At 35.2% G+C, this 19,190-nt stretch overlaps 2 protein-coding genes across 2 annotated transcripts; both read left to right on the top strand.

The window, feature by feature from the left end:
• The first annotated feature begins 367 nt into the window (after positions 1-367).
• On the top strand, positions 368-2,219 carry LOC108977430. Its single transcript, XM_018947109.1, has one exon. The coding sequence runs from the start codon at positions 450-452 to the stop codon at positions 2,094-2,096; it is 1,647 nt and encodes a 548-aa protein (XP_018802654.1). The 5' UTR covers positions 368-449; the 3' UTR covers positions 2,097-2,219.
• Positions 2,220-6,695: 4,476 nt separating this feature from the next.
• On the top strand, positions 6,696-7,273 carry LOC108977431 (vitelline membrane protein Vm26Ab-like). The gene has a single exon (XM_018947110.1). The coding sequence runs from the start codon at positions 6,726-6,728 to the stop codon at positions 7,164-7,166; it is 441 nt and encodes a 146-aa protein (XP_018802655.1). The 5' UTR covers positions 6,696-6,725; the 3' UTR covers positions 7,167-7,273.
• Positions 7,274-19,190: the final 11,917 nt, after the last annotated feature.

Genomic DNA, 19,190 nt, shown 5'->3' with positions numbered 1-19,190 from the left:
TACAATATAGATATGTATATTGAATCAAGAACGAATTCTTCATAATGCTATGTTTGCTAATTTTTTATTGGTCATGGGACATATTTGTACATATGTTTACGGTAACAACATGACATGTATATTTTGTTGTTTGCATGATTTTGCATTACATTGCTGTTTTGAAATAATATGATCAAATGAGTTTTATTAGATTGCGGAAATTTCTTAAGAAACATGGTTTTTAAATAATAATAATATTAAATCTCCGTGTATTATATACATAAGTACATTATTAAAAGATATACTTTTAGATCTTCAATTCATTTCACAGAATTTATGAAAAGTGAATTATTCTTTTACTTTTTAGAAAGCTACATAATTCCACCTCCATCGACTTACGAAGTTTCAGTGAATAAAAATCTTTCATTCATTTCTAAGTGTTTTTTCTAAAGCCCTGACTTTTGATTAAGATGAGGGCGCAGAAAGACTGTACTGTGTTATTATTTTTCAACGCCATTTATTGGATCCTGTTCATAGAGTGTAGCAGAGCTAAAGTGAATGATGATTACGAATATGGTACACCTATTAAAAAAAGAGTAAGACGTTCATTAGCAACAATTTGTGTTGAAAGAAAACCTAGACACTTACAAGAGCAATCATATCTTTTGTGTAAAGATGAAAAACTACCCATGCCCAAATATGGAGAAGATAAAAGTAACTATGTTGCACACCAACCTTTCCTTCCCTATCCAAATGTGCAACTTAATAAAGGAACCTTCGGCATTTCGAACTTCGTTAATAGATATAGCCAATCGACTCATTCTAATTCGGAAAAGACTACACCTCCTTTGAATTCCAGTCCCGTTGGTCAAAGATTACCAATTTCGATGCCATTCATATTAAGCACAGCTAAATACGAAGGGGACAATGAAACACCATCAAGACGTTATAATTCTAACAATGAATATCTGAAAACGAGAAAGGACGATGAAGACTATATTGCACAACTATATGACCTTAATCAATCAAAATATTTTTATTTTAATAACTTCGATACAAAGAATTGTCCAGCTAAACTTGATTTAGAGACTGAAAAATGGGAATTTAATCCTACAAATGATGATTCTGTTGACTCTTTACAATATTCATTAAATGCACCTATTCCAAGGTCAGAGATAGAAATGRCTTCGCCAACCTTGGTGAAAGAATTGCCATTACTTTATGATGCTACAGGTATTGCTTCCCAACAAATATTTAGTGAAACAATTAACCGAAACCAACAATATTCAGCAGAAAGCTTTCGATATAAATTACCGTACACTACCCTATGGAGTCAGAGTATAGAKAAAGATCAATATAATGATTTCCGGAAAGAAACATCTGTCCCAGAAGCACCTTCGAATCAATATTTTAAAGCTTGTCCACCTGAAACGGGGTTCACTTTACTACCTATCATTATAACTCTACCATATTATAATCCTTCACCTGAAGCTAAACTTTCGGATTTATTTAATTGTTATGGATATCTTCCTCCTAGAGAATTAGTCGGATCCTCTTATAATCCATTGCTTCATATTTTTCAAACAAAACTGCTTCCTTATTTCAGTATGATACCACGACTAGGTGACTTACTAAGTTCAGCGCGTATATTATTGCCAACGTCACATGTCACAGACGGGATATTTCAAAGTACAACACCCATACCAGAAATTTCGCGGTCAAATTCATTAACATATACATACCAGCCAGGAATGATGCCAATAAGCAAGTTCAACAATGATTTACGTCCACACATTGAGGACGATAATGTAGCAGTACAGTTAGATAATATGCAAATAACAACACCTATGCCTATGACCACAGTTTTAGCCGAGTCTTCGGATGTTGATTCYTTAATATCAATAAAATCATTTGTGGATTTACAAAAAGGAGATAATTCCAAAATACAAAGCCAAAGTCAAATTAGAAATTTTACAACAGCTAAACCTTATGATATAACGAAACCATCTATAACAGAAGATTGGAATCAAACTAGCGAGAAGTCTACTAAAAAAATTTTGACAATTATTGAAAAGGCCCGACGCCTACAAATGCGGCACAGGATTAATTACAATTGAAAATGTCTTAATAATAAGCTTTGCAGAAACATTTCCAAATTTACATCTTTTTGTTTCGTTTCCTAAAATGCAAGGCAATTAACATCACTATTCATATGTTTACATGAGAAGAAAAAAACGTTATAAAATAGAAACTACTCATATTGATACATATTTTGAACTATTAAGCTTAAAATTTTGTACATATATGTACTATATGTATGTAGGATGAAATGAATCGAAATCAATAAAAACTCAATTTCGAATTTTTGATGATACTTAGTTTAGCATTTTCGGTGACGATATGTAAGTTTGATTTTAATATCAATTACAAAATTTTTAAATAAAAAGCCACAAATTTGTATCCGTATATGTATAAATAAAAACAGAACGGTTTTATTTGGTTTAATATTGTATATACTTGTGTACATAAAAATGTGAAAATTATTTCTTTTAAGGCGAGGGGAGTTTTTAGAGGCTTTATTCTTCGTGCCATATTTATTAATATGATTGTAGTAAAAATAAACTTTAATTGAACACTTGTGTACATTAGCAGATAAATTTGGATTCTGTTGAACATAAATACATATGTATGTTAAATGTATATGATATATATGTATACATAATGTATGTACATAATTTATTTAGAGGCAGATTAAATCGGGGGCATTGTCCTTCCATTTCAAGGACATTGTACACTCATTCACATAACATTTAAACATTTTTGATTAGACAAACTAATAATTTCAGTAATATTTTAATTTTATTTTTTTAAATTATTGATGTTATTAAACTTAAAGTTACTGTTAACGAGATGTAATAACTTACGTTTATGCAAATAATAATATTACCTATAAAGTATTGGGTCAAACATATAATATATATGCACTTGTGTTAATTATAATAAAGTTAAAGTAAACTCCATACAATTCATCCCCCATAGTAATTCCTGCGCTAACATGAAATGAATTGAGCATTAACAAAAGTTTTGCCTTTAGCATATCTTTTTTTTATAACTTCCATGATTTAGATAGTCAATGAAAAGTTCAGGACAACTACGATATGGTTGGTCGGCTTCTGTCAATGTAATTGGTGGGGTCGAGCCCCTATAAAGATCGTGAATATTATTTCCATAATAATATGGATTAACATTAAATGAATGCGGTTTTATTGATGGTGAAAATGTGCATGATTTTTGCGTCATAATAGCATAAATTGCGATATCACTTGGTGTCACTTCTGTAAAGCTGCATTGTGACCCAACCCCGTACCTAGAGGATAGTGACGGTAATAACGGTGGGGAAGCAAAATTTTTGTGACTGCAAAGATTTAGATATTCTTCCGATGGTGGAATTTTATTTGATAAAAGTGCGCTGTATGGAGATATGCCACAAGGTGAACTTTGATCCGAACTTATCACTTTTGTGTCAGGTTCATCTTTCAAATTATCGTATGAAGGAAAATTTTTTTTTGCATTTGTATGCACATTTGGTTGGGTTTTCCAACTAGGGCAATGTCGATTAGACTCCTCACTTGTTTGGTATACAATTTGCTGATAATTTTGAAACGGAGGCGCAGTATATACATCAGTGTCCTTAACAGGCGGGGTATCTATATTTTGGTAAGTATTTTTAACAGATGAGTTTTTATAAATCTTCCCATTTTCATTTGAGTATATCGGTCCATTATTTCTATTTATATCAGAGATGTAGTCCGTGTTCTCTTTCGCCTTATGCCTTTCTATATTATTGCACTCAGTAGCTTCGCTAGTTCCCATCTCATAATTATTATTAATCACATCAGAATTTCCTCCCTCATATATTTTGAGGGCGTTGCATTTGTTCTCATTGTTTATATAACCGGCTCCATTAAATCCATTAGTATTAAAATCTATGGATCTTAAAAATGGTTGAAAAATTCTTAACGGATCAAACGGTTGCAATGAGTGTAAAGGAGGTCGTTGTTGAAAGGAAGGGATATGAGATGACATTGGTGGTTTTTCATAAATATCGCCCTCACCAGCGTTGTAGTTATTGTTGCAACAATTAACACAACGCTCATCATTAAAAGGATTCTGAAGACCGATATCTTTCCAAAACTTTTTTAAAAATGATCGCTGTGTTCGTTTTAACTCTTCCTTAGGCTCTACGTGGTTCGAGTTAGTGTCTGCTTCAAGATAGTATAACGATTGAATGGAATTCAATACACTAGGATTTATGGATGAAAGCTTAAATGGTAAAACTTTATTGGCTGATGAACTCCATAAAAAAAACATAATAAACGATTGAAGTATCATTTTTCACCGGTCCTTAATCAATTTATTGTCGCAACTGTATCCACCTTAAATCGAAATGCAAAAAACTGAATGCAAATACTTTAACTGACTTTTATTAATACAAATTTCCATTTAAGTTCCAAAATTTGTCTGTGTACCACTTTCAAAATAAAAAAATTGCTGATTGAGAAAGTAAAAGTAATGCATTTACTGCATTAAGCAAGTGCAATCGCCCCAATTCATTTACATATGTAGAGTAGGTTAGAATATCAAGGTAGTCTAGTAAAGGTATTTGATTACACATATTTAAATATGGTAAATATATATATAAATTCACATACACTTCGCATTATACCATTATTTGCATGTACCTTTATATATATGTATGTATATTCATAAAATAATTGTCAAATGCACAATGCACTGCCATACATTAGCATTAGGTTTTGGATTTATTTGATTACCAAACGCAGGACATGACATATGTAGAAATCTGTTGAATTTTGGTTTCTGTATTGTGTCACATTTCAGATAGAGGTATCGTTGCGTCTGTTCAGATAATTCAGTTTATGATTTTCATTGATGATATTACACTTTTGACTGCTTTCACATACATAAAAAACATCTGAATTTTTATACGCTATGTGAAGTTAAGGTATTGTTTTAATTAAATTTGCAAAGAATTTTCTACATTTAGTATGGAAAAGTTGAAAAGTGGAATATTAAATACAGCAATTAATGAAAGCTACAGATTTTTATCAAAGTTAATACTTTCTGGAAAGTCATACGTAAAAAAGTTTTATGTTGACAGTTGAAAATTTTCTTATATGAATATACACTGACATACTTTCAGATTCTAGGAGCAAATTTGAGTATCTCTTTAGATTGCCTCCGCCATCATCTGAATAAATTTTCGGATAACTTTGGAAATTACAGTGACGAAAAACGAAAGTTATTCCACCAGAATCTAAAGGTGGTGGAAGAAATTATGCAAATCACTGCTGGTACTTAAATAAATAGTGTCAATTGGAAAATTATAAAAGAAAATGTCATTTTATGTTAAATGATCGATCCTAATAGGGTCTTCTCATTTGAACTGTTTACATCGCCACAACTGCGATAAAAATATCTTAATTATTAAACAAAACTTCAGTTATAAATATATCTGTTATATTTTCATGGTTTTTAATTTTTGTAATTTAAAATGAAATTAAAGACTTAAAAATAAACAAGACCAAATTCTACAAATCTGTTGACGTTCTTGAACTGTGAACAGAAATATATCCAAAATCGATTTTAAAGCTAAGGCACAAAAATACTGTAGACGATTGTTTTTGAAGATAACCATATATTTAGTATTTATGCCAACGTAATTTTTTTTAAATGCCCACCAGAGATAGTGAGAATCTTAAGGAAACAACAAGATATTATTTATAAAACATAGCACGGTAGTATGGGTAGTAAAAAATTATAAAATAACGTTATGTGATAGTCAACCCAACTCACTTCAAATTTTATTCCAAAATTGTGCATGGTAAAAATGTGAAATTAGTATAATTCAATCAAAAAAACCCAGCCTATCATTCTTAATTAATCAATTTATTTACTATAAATAAGGCAAAAAATAATTTGTATCATAAGTGTTCTTGATTTTAAATTGAGAACTGTGACAACTACAGTTTCATTAGATTGCGAAAAATGTAATAAAGAATATTCAAAGGAACTCTTGAGAAAACATCGAATTGCACTCATATGTATATATATTTATATGTTTATGCATAGTATGTTATTTGGCAGAGGATAAGTTGCTTAATCTTTAAAGATTTTTAATATAGCTTTAGTTTTACGCTCAAAACAACTTATTAAATCAAAAAGAATTAAACTGGAACTGGTAACTGTGATTATTTATGTGTTAGTAATTTTTATGTTTTAACCGATTGAAATACGAAACTATATATTGAATTCTGTCGATAGCAGCAATTTTCGACATGCTTACAAATTTATTTTAATACCCTTCAAGAAATGTTAGAAAGGAGTAGTTCGCAATTTATTTTAACTTATTTAACCTTTTGGCAAATTTTTTATTTAAATAAGATAATTGCTGGTTAAAATTAATAAATTATCAATAACAGGAAATTGTTATAAAAGCCAAAACTGTTAAGAATAAATGTAATTTTTTTGTATCTACGGTTTTTTATTACGTGGTATACAAAATCGCTTCATTTCACATACATTGAAACATACATACATATTTCTTCGCTAATCACGTTTTGTGAACGACAGCGAAATCAAAACCTGTATAAAAGAGCATTGTACTGTATAAATTCAGAATAGTAGAAATTGAATTAAGCACTGTATTATATTTCAGTTTTAATATGATAACGATTTTGATTATCCTTTTCTCGATGAGTTGTGTGATGACTCAAATTATACAAATGGAGCCATCACAGGGAATACTCATCCCAGCTGGAATAGCGCAATCAGTGCGCATTACTCGGTCATCACAATCTAATTCTACACCTCCAACGGCATATAGCAGTGTTTCTACATATCCAAACTCGAAGCTAGCACCTGCCACAACTCGTTCATATAAACCGTTTTCTATCCCAGCACTACCATGTCCGAGGAACTACTTATTTAGTTGTCAGGCGTCCTTGACACCAACTCAATGTTTGTCTCCTCCTGCTCCTTCACCGTCTTACACTGTTCGAGCGAAAGCTTCAGCCAGCTCATCTTATGTCACACCACAAGGCGCGTACTCACATATCATTCCTCAATATTCTTTCGCTGTGCCAGTTGTCAAGGAGCTATTTTAATAACATTTATTTTTGCAGTAATCAGCATAGTAAGATATTAAGAATTTAATACAAGAAATTATAATAAACACTCAAATAAATTCTACAGGTTTAGCTCATTATTATAAGCATTTGAGGAATCATTTTAAATTTTTCTTATTCGTATTTTTTATCCTAGTTATAGGTAAAATACAAAAGACAAGATTTTTGGTTAAATCTATTTATTTATTGTTGTATTTGATTATTTCTAGGATTGCATATCTTAAGTAATTTCTAGAAGGACTAAATAATCGTTATTTTGGGTATAAATTTGGCGAAAGTATATTGTAAAATATATACCCGTATATTGTAAAATAAGATTGAAAAGTCAGGGGACAGACCGCAAACGGCTGCACTTAAGACAGAATTAGAAAAATTCTGCTCCCAAGTGGTAACCCATTAAGCCCTATTGAGCAACGCTATGTATAACTAGTATTTCAAGACCTGAGCAGTTCCTCTGATGCTCATAGCTACAAGCAACCCTTGAAAGAGTTGAATGATCGAAGACAGCTCAAAGGAGTTAAATTCCTACCTGTTCCGATCGGGCTAGCTCGTCTTTTTATTTTCTTCGTTTCCCTGGTTCCCACTTGTCTCCTTCTATGCAAATGATTTCGATGTTAAACACCGAATTGTAGTCGTTTATGTTCAAGTTACCTTTTGTATCTTTTGTATTGCTTTAAAAGAAGCTTCTCCTGTTCCTGATTCACTGATGGATGCATCGGCGAATACATAAATTTTGGTGTTTGAATTGTCGAGGACATAACCATTGACCTATTCTTCTTTACTGGAAAAGAAAAACGTTGGTTTACCTCCCCATGAATTGATTTCCATGCTAACCAAGCCCAAATTCAATAACCATACCTAATACGTCCGTATTGAAGATGATTCAGTACAAAATGGCCGAAAACCTATAGACGGCTGCTCGTAAGCATTGCATCATACTTTAATATGTATTGTTGGAATCGTAATGACCCCCAAAGTCTTTCTGTCTTCGCCTATTGTTTCGGGGATATTTTAGGTTATTTTATCCACTAAATCAACACACAATCACCTCTATCCTGTGTACTTGGTAAATTAATAAAATATTGGAAATTAATTCAAATATTTATCAAGCAAGAAATATTTTGGTATTCTGTGGCATTCTTGATAAAAGCAAAAGCTTCAATTCGCAAAGCTTTTCCCCACACGTGTGGTGAACAAAATAATGTAAATAGAAAAAGCTGATTTCTATTCAAATTATCTTGGTAGCAATATGAGTGCAGTCAATAAAAAATTTGGAATATATTTCAAATTAATTGCCTTAAATTAGTATATTATTATTTTTATTACCATAATACTTGCCGCGTTTTTATAAAAGTTTCTTCCTCTTTTGAACTGTCAAGCTTTATTTCTTCTCCCTTCACCTTCACAATAAGTTTTGCTACAGCCCGAACACTTTTAGAAAGGGATGTTTGACTCATGGTCAGGTTGACGTTGTTACCTACACAATTCTGGTATGAGCCGTGTCCATAGAAATTCAAAGCTGTTAGAAAACTTTACAGTTAAAGGTACTGACGTTTTCTGATTATCGTGTGGGGCTAGTTCATCAATTAGGCGACGGCAAGTTAATCGAAAATTTCGCGCAAAGGTATTCTCGCTCAAAGAAAATGGATTGCTATCGTCGCGTAAACATTTTGAGTGCAACGCGCGATTCCTATTCTCACTTTTTTATCCTCGTTTAACAATAATTATAAACTGCATAATCAGATATTTAATTCATAACGAGCACTGTCAAGAGCATTTGACATCTTAACAACTTATAAAGAAAAACCTTCTTATTTCAGACACAGAATACGAAATGCTTGATAAATTTCAAATTTTGACAAATTAGAAATATGTTGAATTTGTCAAGTGCACAGAATAGGGGTGAATATGTTAGTATATGACAGATCACACTTGCACAGAACCAATATACATTTGAGGCAATAGCTCTTTTATATTTACCCTGCGTTCAATGTACTCTCTTCAATGAAGTCTTTTTTTTATATGGGTTAAACAATAGGGATTATATGCTTTCTGATGAAGTGCCCCATGTGGTCGAGTGAGCGATTTTTATATCCTCACATTTGTCAAGAGACCTCTTATGAGTTACCAATTAAGAAAATGTTTATTTAATATTTTCAAATTTAGTTTTACAAATTAATGAAAAATACAGAAAAGAAACAATCAGGCTTCGCCGCTCGTTAGGTGTGTATTTCACCGACGCCACACGACGACTCTCCTTCATCTCAGATGCCACCCCTTGGCTATTACTCTTTTTTATACAGGTTGCCAGATTGTTGACAGTCGGCCTTTCCTGACAGGAAATCGACCTCGATTTCGGCGTCATCGCAGTTTTCGGGAACTAGTTCGTCATCAAGTTCGGGACAGTTGTGGCACCACTGCTTAAGTTTGCTTGACTCGTAAACGGATGAGAAAGTTCGCGACTTTATTGGCATACCTGGCACGTCCTCTATTAAATACCGATCATTATTCAATACCTTCGCTATACGATAGGGTCCACGATATTTCGGTTCTAATTTTCTCGACTCACCGGTTGCGGAAACTTYGTTTTCTATGACTACTAAATCGTTTTCCTGATATATACGAGGAAGGGAACGTTTTTTCCATTTTTCTCTTTCGCGATCGATATTTTTGGATGCAAGGGAACGTTTTTCAACTATCGGGATATTATTGGTAGATTCGTCTACGTCTTCATGTACGGCGGCAACTAACTGATTGTATGCMAGATCGCGTAAGCTAAAGTCAAAAATGAGTTCGTTTGGGCTATAACCCGACGTTTTATTTTTCTGCGAGTTAATAGAAATTGTAAATTTCGTAACATTAAGTTCCATTCTTTTTGATTATCTACAATATTGTCCGCAAATAACTACGGATTGTTTGATTTGCGCGTTCGACTTGACCGTTCGACCGCGGGGTACGTACAGCCGNCTTTTTGATTATCTACAATATTGTCCGCAAATAACTACGGATTGTTTGATTTGCGCGTTCGACTTGACCGTTCGACCGCGGGGTACGTACAGCCGTTTTAACGTGTTTTATCCCGTTCTCTTCGCAATAGGCCGTAAATGTTTTGGATGTGTAAGCGGTACCACGATCAGAAATTAGTTTAGCCGGTAACCCAAAATAGCTAGTTATCTCGTTAAAGGTATTTATTACGTGAATCGTTCGCGTGTCGCGCACCGCTTTAACTATAAGATACTTAGAAAAGGCATCGGATATAGCCAAATTGTAACAATTTCCTTTCTTACTGCGAATTAATGGACCTACGTGGTCAACGTGAATTACGCGAAACGGTATCGGTTCTACGGATCGTAGTGCATTACACCTTCGACTTTACCGAATTGGGCTTTTCGATAACAACAATCAATGATAACATTAGGCAGATTCTTCGCCAGATGTGTCGATGATGTCTCCGGATAGAGCTATATATTATATATATGAAAATCACACTGCGAGCTGTAGGCGATGCAAAGTGCGAAACAACTTCAAAAATAAAAAACGCGGCCAAAAAAAAAAAAGCATTAAAGCATAGAAACGAATTAGGGTTACTACTCTATCTTGAAAAAGTTATTATTTGTCTAAGATCCGAAACGATTTTTTTTTTTTTCAATATTCATTTATGTATTTATTTAATCTTAATCTGTTTTTTTAAAGCCTAATAGTAAGTTATAATATCTTAATATATATTTAAAAACTGAACAGTTTCATGGTCATGGTTTTATTACATTATTTTATTATATAAGACACTTTGTTATCGTGTTTTCTCCACCTGAGCCTTCTATGTATGTGAATACCAAGATATGTTACCTCATTCGCTTGGGGTACTAAAATATTGTTTATTTTTACTGCCGAGCACATTTTTGTTCTTAGCGAAAATGTAGCATGCTTACACTTCTGTTCATTCACATTTATACGCCAGTTCGCTAGTCGAAAATCATTTTAGAAATAAGTTAAGTTTAAAAATAAAAGAACTTCATTATCGTGGAAAATTTCTTCCCATATCTTTCAAAAGGTACTTTAAAGTTATAATATATATATATTGCATGCTTCGTAATATGAAAGTAAAAATTAACCATAATAAATAAAGAAGTTGTATGTGGTTAAAAATATAGGTGACTTTTGAATTTAAACTGCGCGCGCCGAAAGATTTGGAGAATTATTTTTTTTGTAGGTTGGTAGTACTGTTCATGTCAAAATGTTCATTACTGTTTGAGGTACGTTCGTTTTGTGAGCTGCTAAAAGTGAGTTTTTCGTTTTTTGCGATGTCGAAATTTGTTGAGCAAAGAATTTGCATTAAATTTTGTTTACGGAATCAATTTTCTGATGCGGATACGTTGAGGATGATGCAGAAAGCCTTTGGTGATGAGGCTATGTCTAAGAAAAATGTTTACAAGTGGTATAGTGAGCCGGCTGTGAACGTGTCGAAGACGAAGAGCGTCCAGGGCGACCATCAACCTCAACCGACGAAGCTCACGTTCAACAATTCAAAGATTTGGTGTTGAAAAACCGCCGATTAACACCTTGCTGGTGAAGTTGGCATATCGAAAGGCTCGCCAATACCATTTTGAAGGATGTTTTTTGCCTCAAGCGCGTCATATCTCCACTGGTACCGAAAACATTGAATTTTTTGGAAAAAACGCGTCGCGTTGAAGTGTGTGAAACGATGCTTTCCAACTAAAAGGGTCTCATGGAACGCATTATAACTGGCGATGAGACTTGGATCCATGTTTACGACCCCGAAACAACCGATCAATCGAACGAATATCGTGCCAAAAGAGAGCCAAGACCAAAATAATCGTGCTAAAGTTGTTCAAAAATCAAGGTCATGTTGACTGTTTTCTTCGCTTATCGTGGTGTTGTGCATTATGAATTCCTTCCAACCGGTCAAACAATCATCAAGGAATATTATTTGATCGTTATGCGTCGTTTGCATAACGCTATCCACCTAGAAAAGTCGGAATTGTGGAAAGACAATTCTTGGTTTTTACACCATGATAATACATCATCCCATACTGCCCTAGTAATTCGTGATCATTTCGCCAAAATCTCAACCCATATCGTTCCGCAACCACCGTATTCACCTGATCTGGTGCCGTGCGACTTCTGGCTGTTCACCACGATCAAAAGACCGCTCCAGGGACACCGATTTTATACGGTAGAGAAGATTCAAGCCGCAGCACTGTTAGTGACTACAACCAGTGTTTCGAAGATTGGAAAATCCGTTGGCATAAGTGCACTGCATCGGGAGGGGATTACTTTAAAGGCGATGAAATTGATTTGGAAGAATAAATAAAGAGTTTTCAAAATAAATACAATGTCACGTAAAGCACTTACAAAGCTGGACTTACGGAATTCAACTCTGAGGACCGGTGCACGGTTCCAAAATAAAATTTTGAGAAAAACTGTAAATGATCAAATGCAATACGGATATACACTGTGATCTGTCAAAATGTTCCGCGAAGTTATTCGCGAAACAATATCGAAACATGCAATAAGGTTACAGTTTCATGTAAATGCTGAAGCCATACAACTAAGGGAACACATAATTAAAAGGCGTAGACTCAACATTTCAAAACTTATCAAACGAGGTTTTATTTTACAAATAAAGGTGCAGCTGCCCAGCTGGTTAATGTCCTCGTTAAACTTAAGGCTGGCATCACCGCCGTCGCCACGAAATGCGATGAACGGGACAAGGACTCAGGCGAGTAGGTCTTTATGGCATTTACTACAGTGGCGAAAAACAGATCTCGAATTCGGTGTGAGATTCGTGGTGGGAGAGAGCCGAGTATTGTCAATCACCGCAGAGGAACCACTATCCGCATCAAAGCGAAGTTCTTCAACAAATCGCTGATTCGCGTCCACGCCCCGACGGAAGAATAGGAAGATGTAACAAACAAGGCCTTCTATGAGAGCGTGGAGCACACCTATGAGAGCTGCCCCCTCCACGATATCAAAATCGTGCTTGGCGAATTTAACGCCAGAGTGTACAAAGAGTATCTTTGGCACAACAGTCGGTAAATTCAGCCTCCACCAGGAAACGTCCTCAAGTGAGTAAAGGCTGATCGACTTCGCCAGGGCCCTTAATATGGTTATCTGTAGTACTAGATTCTAGCATAGAAAAACGCACCAAGCTACCTGGGTGTCTCCTTCAACCTCGATAGGGTTGTGGCAGATGGAAGACACGTTTCCAGTGTTTAAGACTTGCGTACGTTCCTGGGTCCTAAAATTGTCTCGGACCACTATCTTGTTGCACGTCTACTCACACAAAGAAAGTTGGACGATTGGACGACAAGAAGCTGCAATCACAACAGAAATCGGCTTGCACTTCTGCTCTCTCTCGTCAACAACTCGGTATAAGAGAACTGTGAGACAGCATTTCAAACTCCTTACGTACAATTGCAACCGAAACCACTGGTTTTCGGAAAATGCAAAAGGACAGCTGGTACGATGAGGAGTGCCGTGTCGTAGTAGAGAGAAAGCAGATTGCCTATCTCGTAACGTGGGGTATGTGAAAAATATGGAGAGTTGAAGGGAGAAGCAAGACGCATTTGTAGACAAAAAAAGAGAGAGGTCGAAATGCGAGAGCACGAAGAAAATTCTAAGGAAAATGCATCGACTAAGAGAAGGTTTCAAGACCGGAGCATACTCTTGTAGAACCGCCAGAGGGGATTTAGTGACTGATGCCCGGAGCATGCCAAAACTATGAGGGCAACACTTCTCCAGCCTGCAGAATGTCAGTGAAAGTATTGATGACCATGGAGCTGACGTTCAATTGCCCGACCGTAAAAAGTTAGAATAGCCTGAATAACAACAAAGCGGCGACGAAGAACTGATAAAGAGCATGCATCAGTTTCATTATAGAATATGATTGGGCGAAAGCATGCCCTGTGAATACCAATTCACAAAACGGGAGCCCCACAATCAGCGCCCACTACCGTGGGATAAGTTTCCTGAACAGCGCATATAAGATACTGTCGAGCGTTATGTGTGGATTGTATAGTTATGAATATTTCGGGCTCAATTAGCACAGCTGTGGTATTTTAGTTAGTTCTTTTCCTGGCCATAACTTTTTAGTTATATTGCATTTTGCTATATTTTTCCATATGTTATTTGGTAATTGTTGAAATTATATGTTGAGTTCACTCATCATCGATCCTAGTGGGCTTGGTATTTACTCTGCCTCGGATTTGTTTAGAAAAGCTCCTACCTTTACCTACTCGTTGCCTAAAATATTACTGTGATCGGGAAGCCATATCAAGTCTAGGTGGAGTTTGTCATCTAGTGACCTTGTAGTTAAGGACTATGCTGGAATTAGTCATGGGCGACGATAAGGCCAGGAGAATCACTTGGCTATCCATGTATATTGTTGATTTAGGTATCCTCTCATAGTAATTCAATAGTGCTTCGCAGGCCTTCTCTATGCCCAGTACTTCCGCTAGCAAGATGCTTGCCGAGTTCGGTATACAAATAGAGAGAGGAATATCTATACATCCGCTGTCCATTTTGGACTCGTCGATATAGGCTTACATGGTACATACCTCGCTTCTGATCTAGAGGGTATTCTCTCCTGGGAGTATCTATTGAAATCCATCTTTGTACACATGTAGTCTGATTTATTGACATTTACACTGAGTTTAGGATATCAATATGTCCATAGTTCTTCTGATTCCAATAATCTATTTATTTTATTCTTATTGAAGATACTGCTGCTATTTTGTGAATATAAATGTCTATGGGTAATTTAAGCAGGATCACACTGAGCGCGTCAGTTGGGCATGACTTCATTGTTCCAGTAACTCCATCATATGCTGCTCTTTGTATTTCATTTAAATTGCTGCTGTTCTATTACGCTTTGGCGCTGGCCACCATACCAGTGCTCCATATGTAAGTATAGATCTAATGACAGCCGTATGCATCCACATGATTATAATATGTTTAAAGCAAAAATTTCTGCTGACGATTCTCTTGAAAGTTTATTCGACCATAAATGCCTTATTTGTTTGTTTTTCTATATTTATTTTCCAGCTAATAGTTTTGCGATTTTTAAGAAATCAATTCAGGAAATTTGTCATTATAATATCCCGCTCAAATATATACAACCATATAAGTTGCCCTGGTACACTAAGGACCTCGAACGTTTAAAAAATATTAGAAATAAATACTACAGAAAATTCTCTTCAACTAAATCTCATGTTTTCTTTGTTCAATACCAGCACTACACAAAATTATTTAATGAATTTTATAAGTTTCTCTATAAAAGGTTTATTAATAGTACGAAGCCTACAATTAAGTCGAATCCTAAGTTCTTTTGGAAGTTTATAAAATCTATCACCAATTTGTTTGCTGAATTTTTCAATTCGAATTATGTTCACGATGATCCTGGTACTAGTTCCACTCTTTCGGCTAATAATTTCCCATCCATAAATTTTGGTACACTGTGTCTTTCACAGGATGATTAAGTCTTCTCCCAAATTGGATTTGGATGGGCTTCCGCCTGTACTTATAAAAAATTGTACTACCTTGGTATATCCTCTCATGCTTATCTTCAATAAGTCTCTCTCCTCTGGGAATTTTATTTCTTACTGGAAATTGACATGCATTACTCTTATTGTTAAAGGTGGTAGAAAGGATCTAGTCTCCAATTACAGGCCTATCTCTAAACTTGCTCCGATCTCGAAAGTTTTTGAGTGTTCTGTTAAAAAAATTTTGCAGTAAAATCAGTAATTGATGTCAATCAGTATGGGTTTGCCTCTGGGCCCTCCACAGTATCACACTTAGCGGTTTTTAGCGATTATTGTATGTCTGCATTCTCCGCAAGATTTCAGGTAGATTGTGTCTACTCAGATTTCTCTAAAGCCTTTGATAAAGTTTCACACATTCTAATTAAATAATTATCATCTTTAGAGTCTGTTTTCTTGCAGTGGATTAAATCATATATGCTCTCAGATCTCTTATGGTAGGGAACGTAACATCTTATCCACAAGTTACAATATTTCTAATTGCGTTACTGAAATCAAAGATCTTGGGGTAATCTTTGATAACAGATTTTCTTTCAGTAATCACATCAACTATATCACTTTCTCTATTAAAGGTTTATTAATAGTTCTCTGTTCTCGGCTTTGTCCGTCGAAATGCTTTAAATTTTTCCGACCCCTACACGTTAAAATTCCTGTATACATGCTTTTTTCGGTCCATTTTGGAGTATGCAGTCTTCATCTGGAGACCATATTGCATAACGTCAATTAATAGGATGGAACGTGTTCAAAAGATTTTTCTTAAATTTGCTCTCCGCTCCTTAAAGTTCGTTGACCCAATACCATCGTATACATCTCGTTTATTGCTTTTACATCTTAAACTACTGGAAAATCGACGGTCCGTTCCCTTTCATTTGTTTTCAATGTTATTAATGGAGGTATTGACTGCCCCTATTTATTACGGAAAATTAACTTCAATGCTCCTCAACGTTGTCTCAGATTTTCGAGATAGTTCCTCTTGATTTTTCTCATTGTAGGGTATCCTTCATTAATACCCTCAATTCTGTTTTTTAGTTTAAGTTAACTACTTATGTACTTTTAATTGAATTATTTTAGAAATCGAATTTGCATCCTAATTCTCCATTAGTCTGTAAGAATTAATGTTCATAAGCTTAACTCACTAAATAAACCGCGTTTTTCAAATTTTAAAAAATTTTGGAATCTTACTTACTTTTGAAATATTCTTAGTTTAACTAGAAGATAAGTTATTAGCAAATCTCTTTGAATTTTTTGTTTCCGAAAGAAATTTTGACCTGCATACTGCCCGCTGTAGGACAAATGCACATGCGAGATGCATAGGGCAATTGGTTCCCTAAGGCAAATATCAAAGATTTCGATCCAAACATATTTCGGATGATGTGTAAATATATGTATAAATATAAATCCTAGAAATTTAGCTTTCATCAATTATTTTTCCCTCCCCTAAAAACCTAAAAAAATGTTCAGGGGTGTTATGGAATCTGATAGTTGTTGGAATCAGAATTGAAACCGATCAAAAAAAGCAGTAGGTGTCATGAATTCAGACATTATTGGTTTGATATTCGAAACAGAATTTCCATCGGTTTTAGGTGTCATATGTTGCATATGTCTATGGGTTTATACATTATTTCTAAGAGTATAAGGGAACAGAAAATGTAAAATAAATTAAAAAAAGATTACCCTACTGACCCCTTAACTCCGTATATATGTCATTTAATATTGTATACGAAGGTATTCGGCAATTTACCTCCAAATGAGACATGTATGTACTATGTAATAACGGTGGCACACCTTCTAGAGTTCTATGTTTCCTGGTGATTTACTATATGTCATTTAATATTGTTTACAAGGGTATTTGGGAATTTATATCTAACCGAGACCGCCTTGCATTCTTTTCTAGATTTAAAAACATTTTTTGGAGTTGTTTCTCTGCATATCATTGAAGCTCCCAGCGTTGAAATTATTGACTTGTTCATGAGCATCTGTTCAATCAACTTCCCAAGAGGTGTCGAGAGGCACAAGTATGGTAAGTTAGGTGTTATTAAAGGCGGCTTCTATGGCTAGGAAAGCTACAACGGGGCGTTCTTTTACCGCCACACATTTTTCAATCTCTGCTACCACTGAGCTTCCTGCTTTTTTGTGTTTCTCGGCTTTGGCCATATCGTCTTCATCATCGGCTCCGACTTGTAAATTGTTACACTCACTTTCGTAGATCCATAATTGAGCTCCCACCTTTTCTCGACACAAGCTCAATGGATTCCTTCGTTAGCAACAGCAGGATCTGCGTTGTGACCCTTTTGGTCTCGACACCAGATACTACTACTCAATGGATTCGTAGTAGTAATCGTTCGGCCAATCTATCTACGGTCGTTGCAGGCAATAATTTTGGTTTGTCATTAGTACCAGACACTATCGGAACATGACAGCGTCGGACCTAGATTGCAAAGTAGCACCTCCAACGCCAAGTGTCTGCGCAGCTTGCACCCCATTTTTTTTTTTACTTCTGGATCTCTCTCTTTTAGAAAACTAATGATAATGTGGTTTATCGGCTGTGACACCCTTTGTCGTCGATCTTTTGGATGGACCTTTTTCAGACCTCTGTCTTTTGACTGTCACTCCTGACGGTTCAAGCTTAAAGTTGAATAGAAAAACTTTCACGCAATCAATGCAGTCCAGGTTTACCTTTATTAGCTACTCACTGGTTGACGGTTGCAGCTACATGGCTTTCGCGGAGTTATTGACCTTTAAAATAGGCAATACTTTGGCAGGTGCAATACTGGCAACCCCACTTTGGCATCAGTTTTCCTTCCCTTTTTTGTAGCCATACTTTGGCCACCTGGTTCGGTTTCGGCTGCCACTGGTATTGTTGCCTTCTTCGAGCTATGGTTAGCCTCAGCTCCTTGTACATGTGCGCAAGCTGAGCTCGTGGCTTGGTGCCGCCAAACTTTTCACCTTGTTATGAATGGTGTTGGCTTATGTGAGCAACTAGTTTCATCCGGTATGTTTCTTCAGGACACCAGGACACTTTTTGTTCCTTATTGTTGTTATATTCTTGCAACATGTTACCACAAAACATAATAGTTTTGTTCACCTAACGGTTGTTGGTATCATCTCATATTTTAGATGTATAAAATAGATATACATATTAGTGTTTTTTTTTATTTTCTTTTTTTGGAACTATTCATGTTTTTCAATCCCGTCACGAAATTTCCCTGGAAATACCCTAAAAAAAAAACCCTGAAAATTTTAGCCCTTAATATTAACATTAAGAACTGAACCAAGGCATGTACACATTTTTCATTGAAAATACACTACAGCTCAGAGGTATTTTATGGCATCGCTTGTCTTTAGACGAATTTTTCTCAGAATTCTTCACTTTACAAAAGTGCCCAGTGCAACAAAGTCGTAACTAACCGGCGAGGTAGTACGAAGTTCTAAACCTGACTTTTCC

This window comes from Bactrocera latifrons, unplaced genomic scaffold (assembly GCF_001853355.1).
Source record: "Bactrocera latifrons isolate USDA-ARS-PBARC rearing strain unplaced genomic scaffold, ASM185335v1 scaffold_892, whole genome shotgun sequence".
NCBI lineage: Eukaryota > Metazoa > Arthropoda > Insecta > Diptera > Tephritidae > Bactrocera > Bactrocera latifrons.
This window is presented reverse-complemented; position numbering and strand designations above follow the sequence as displayed.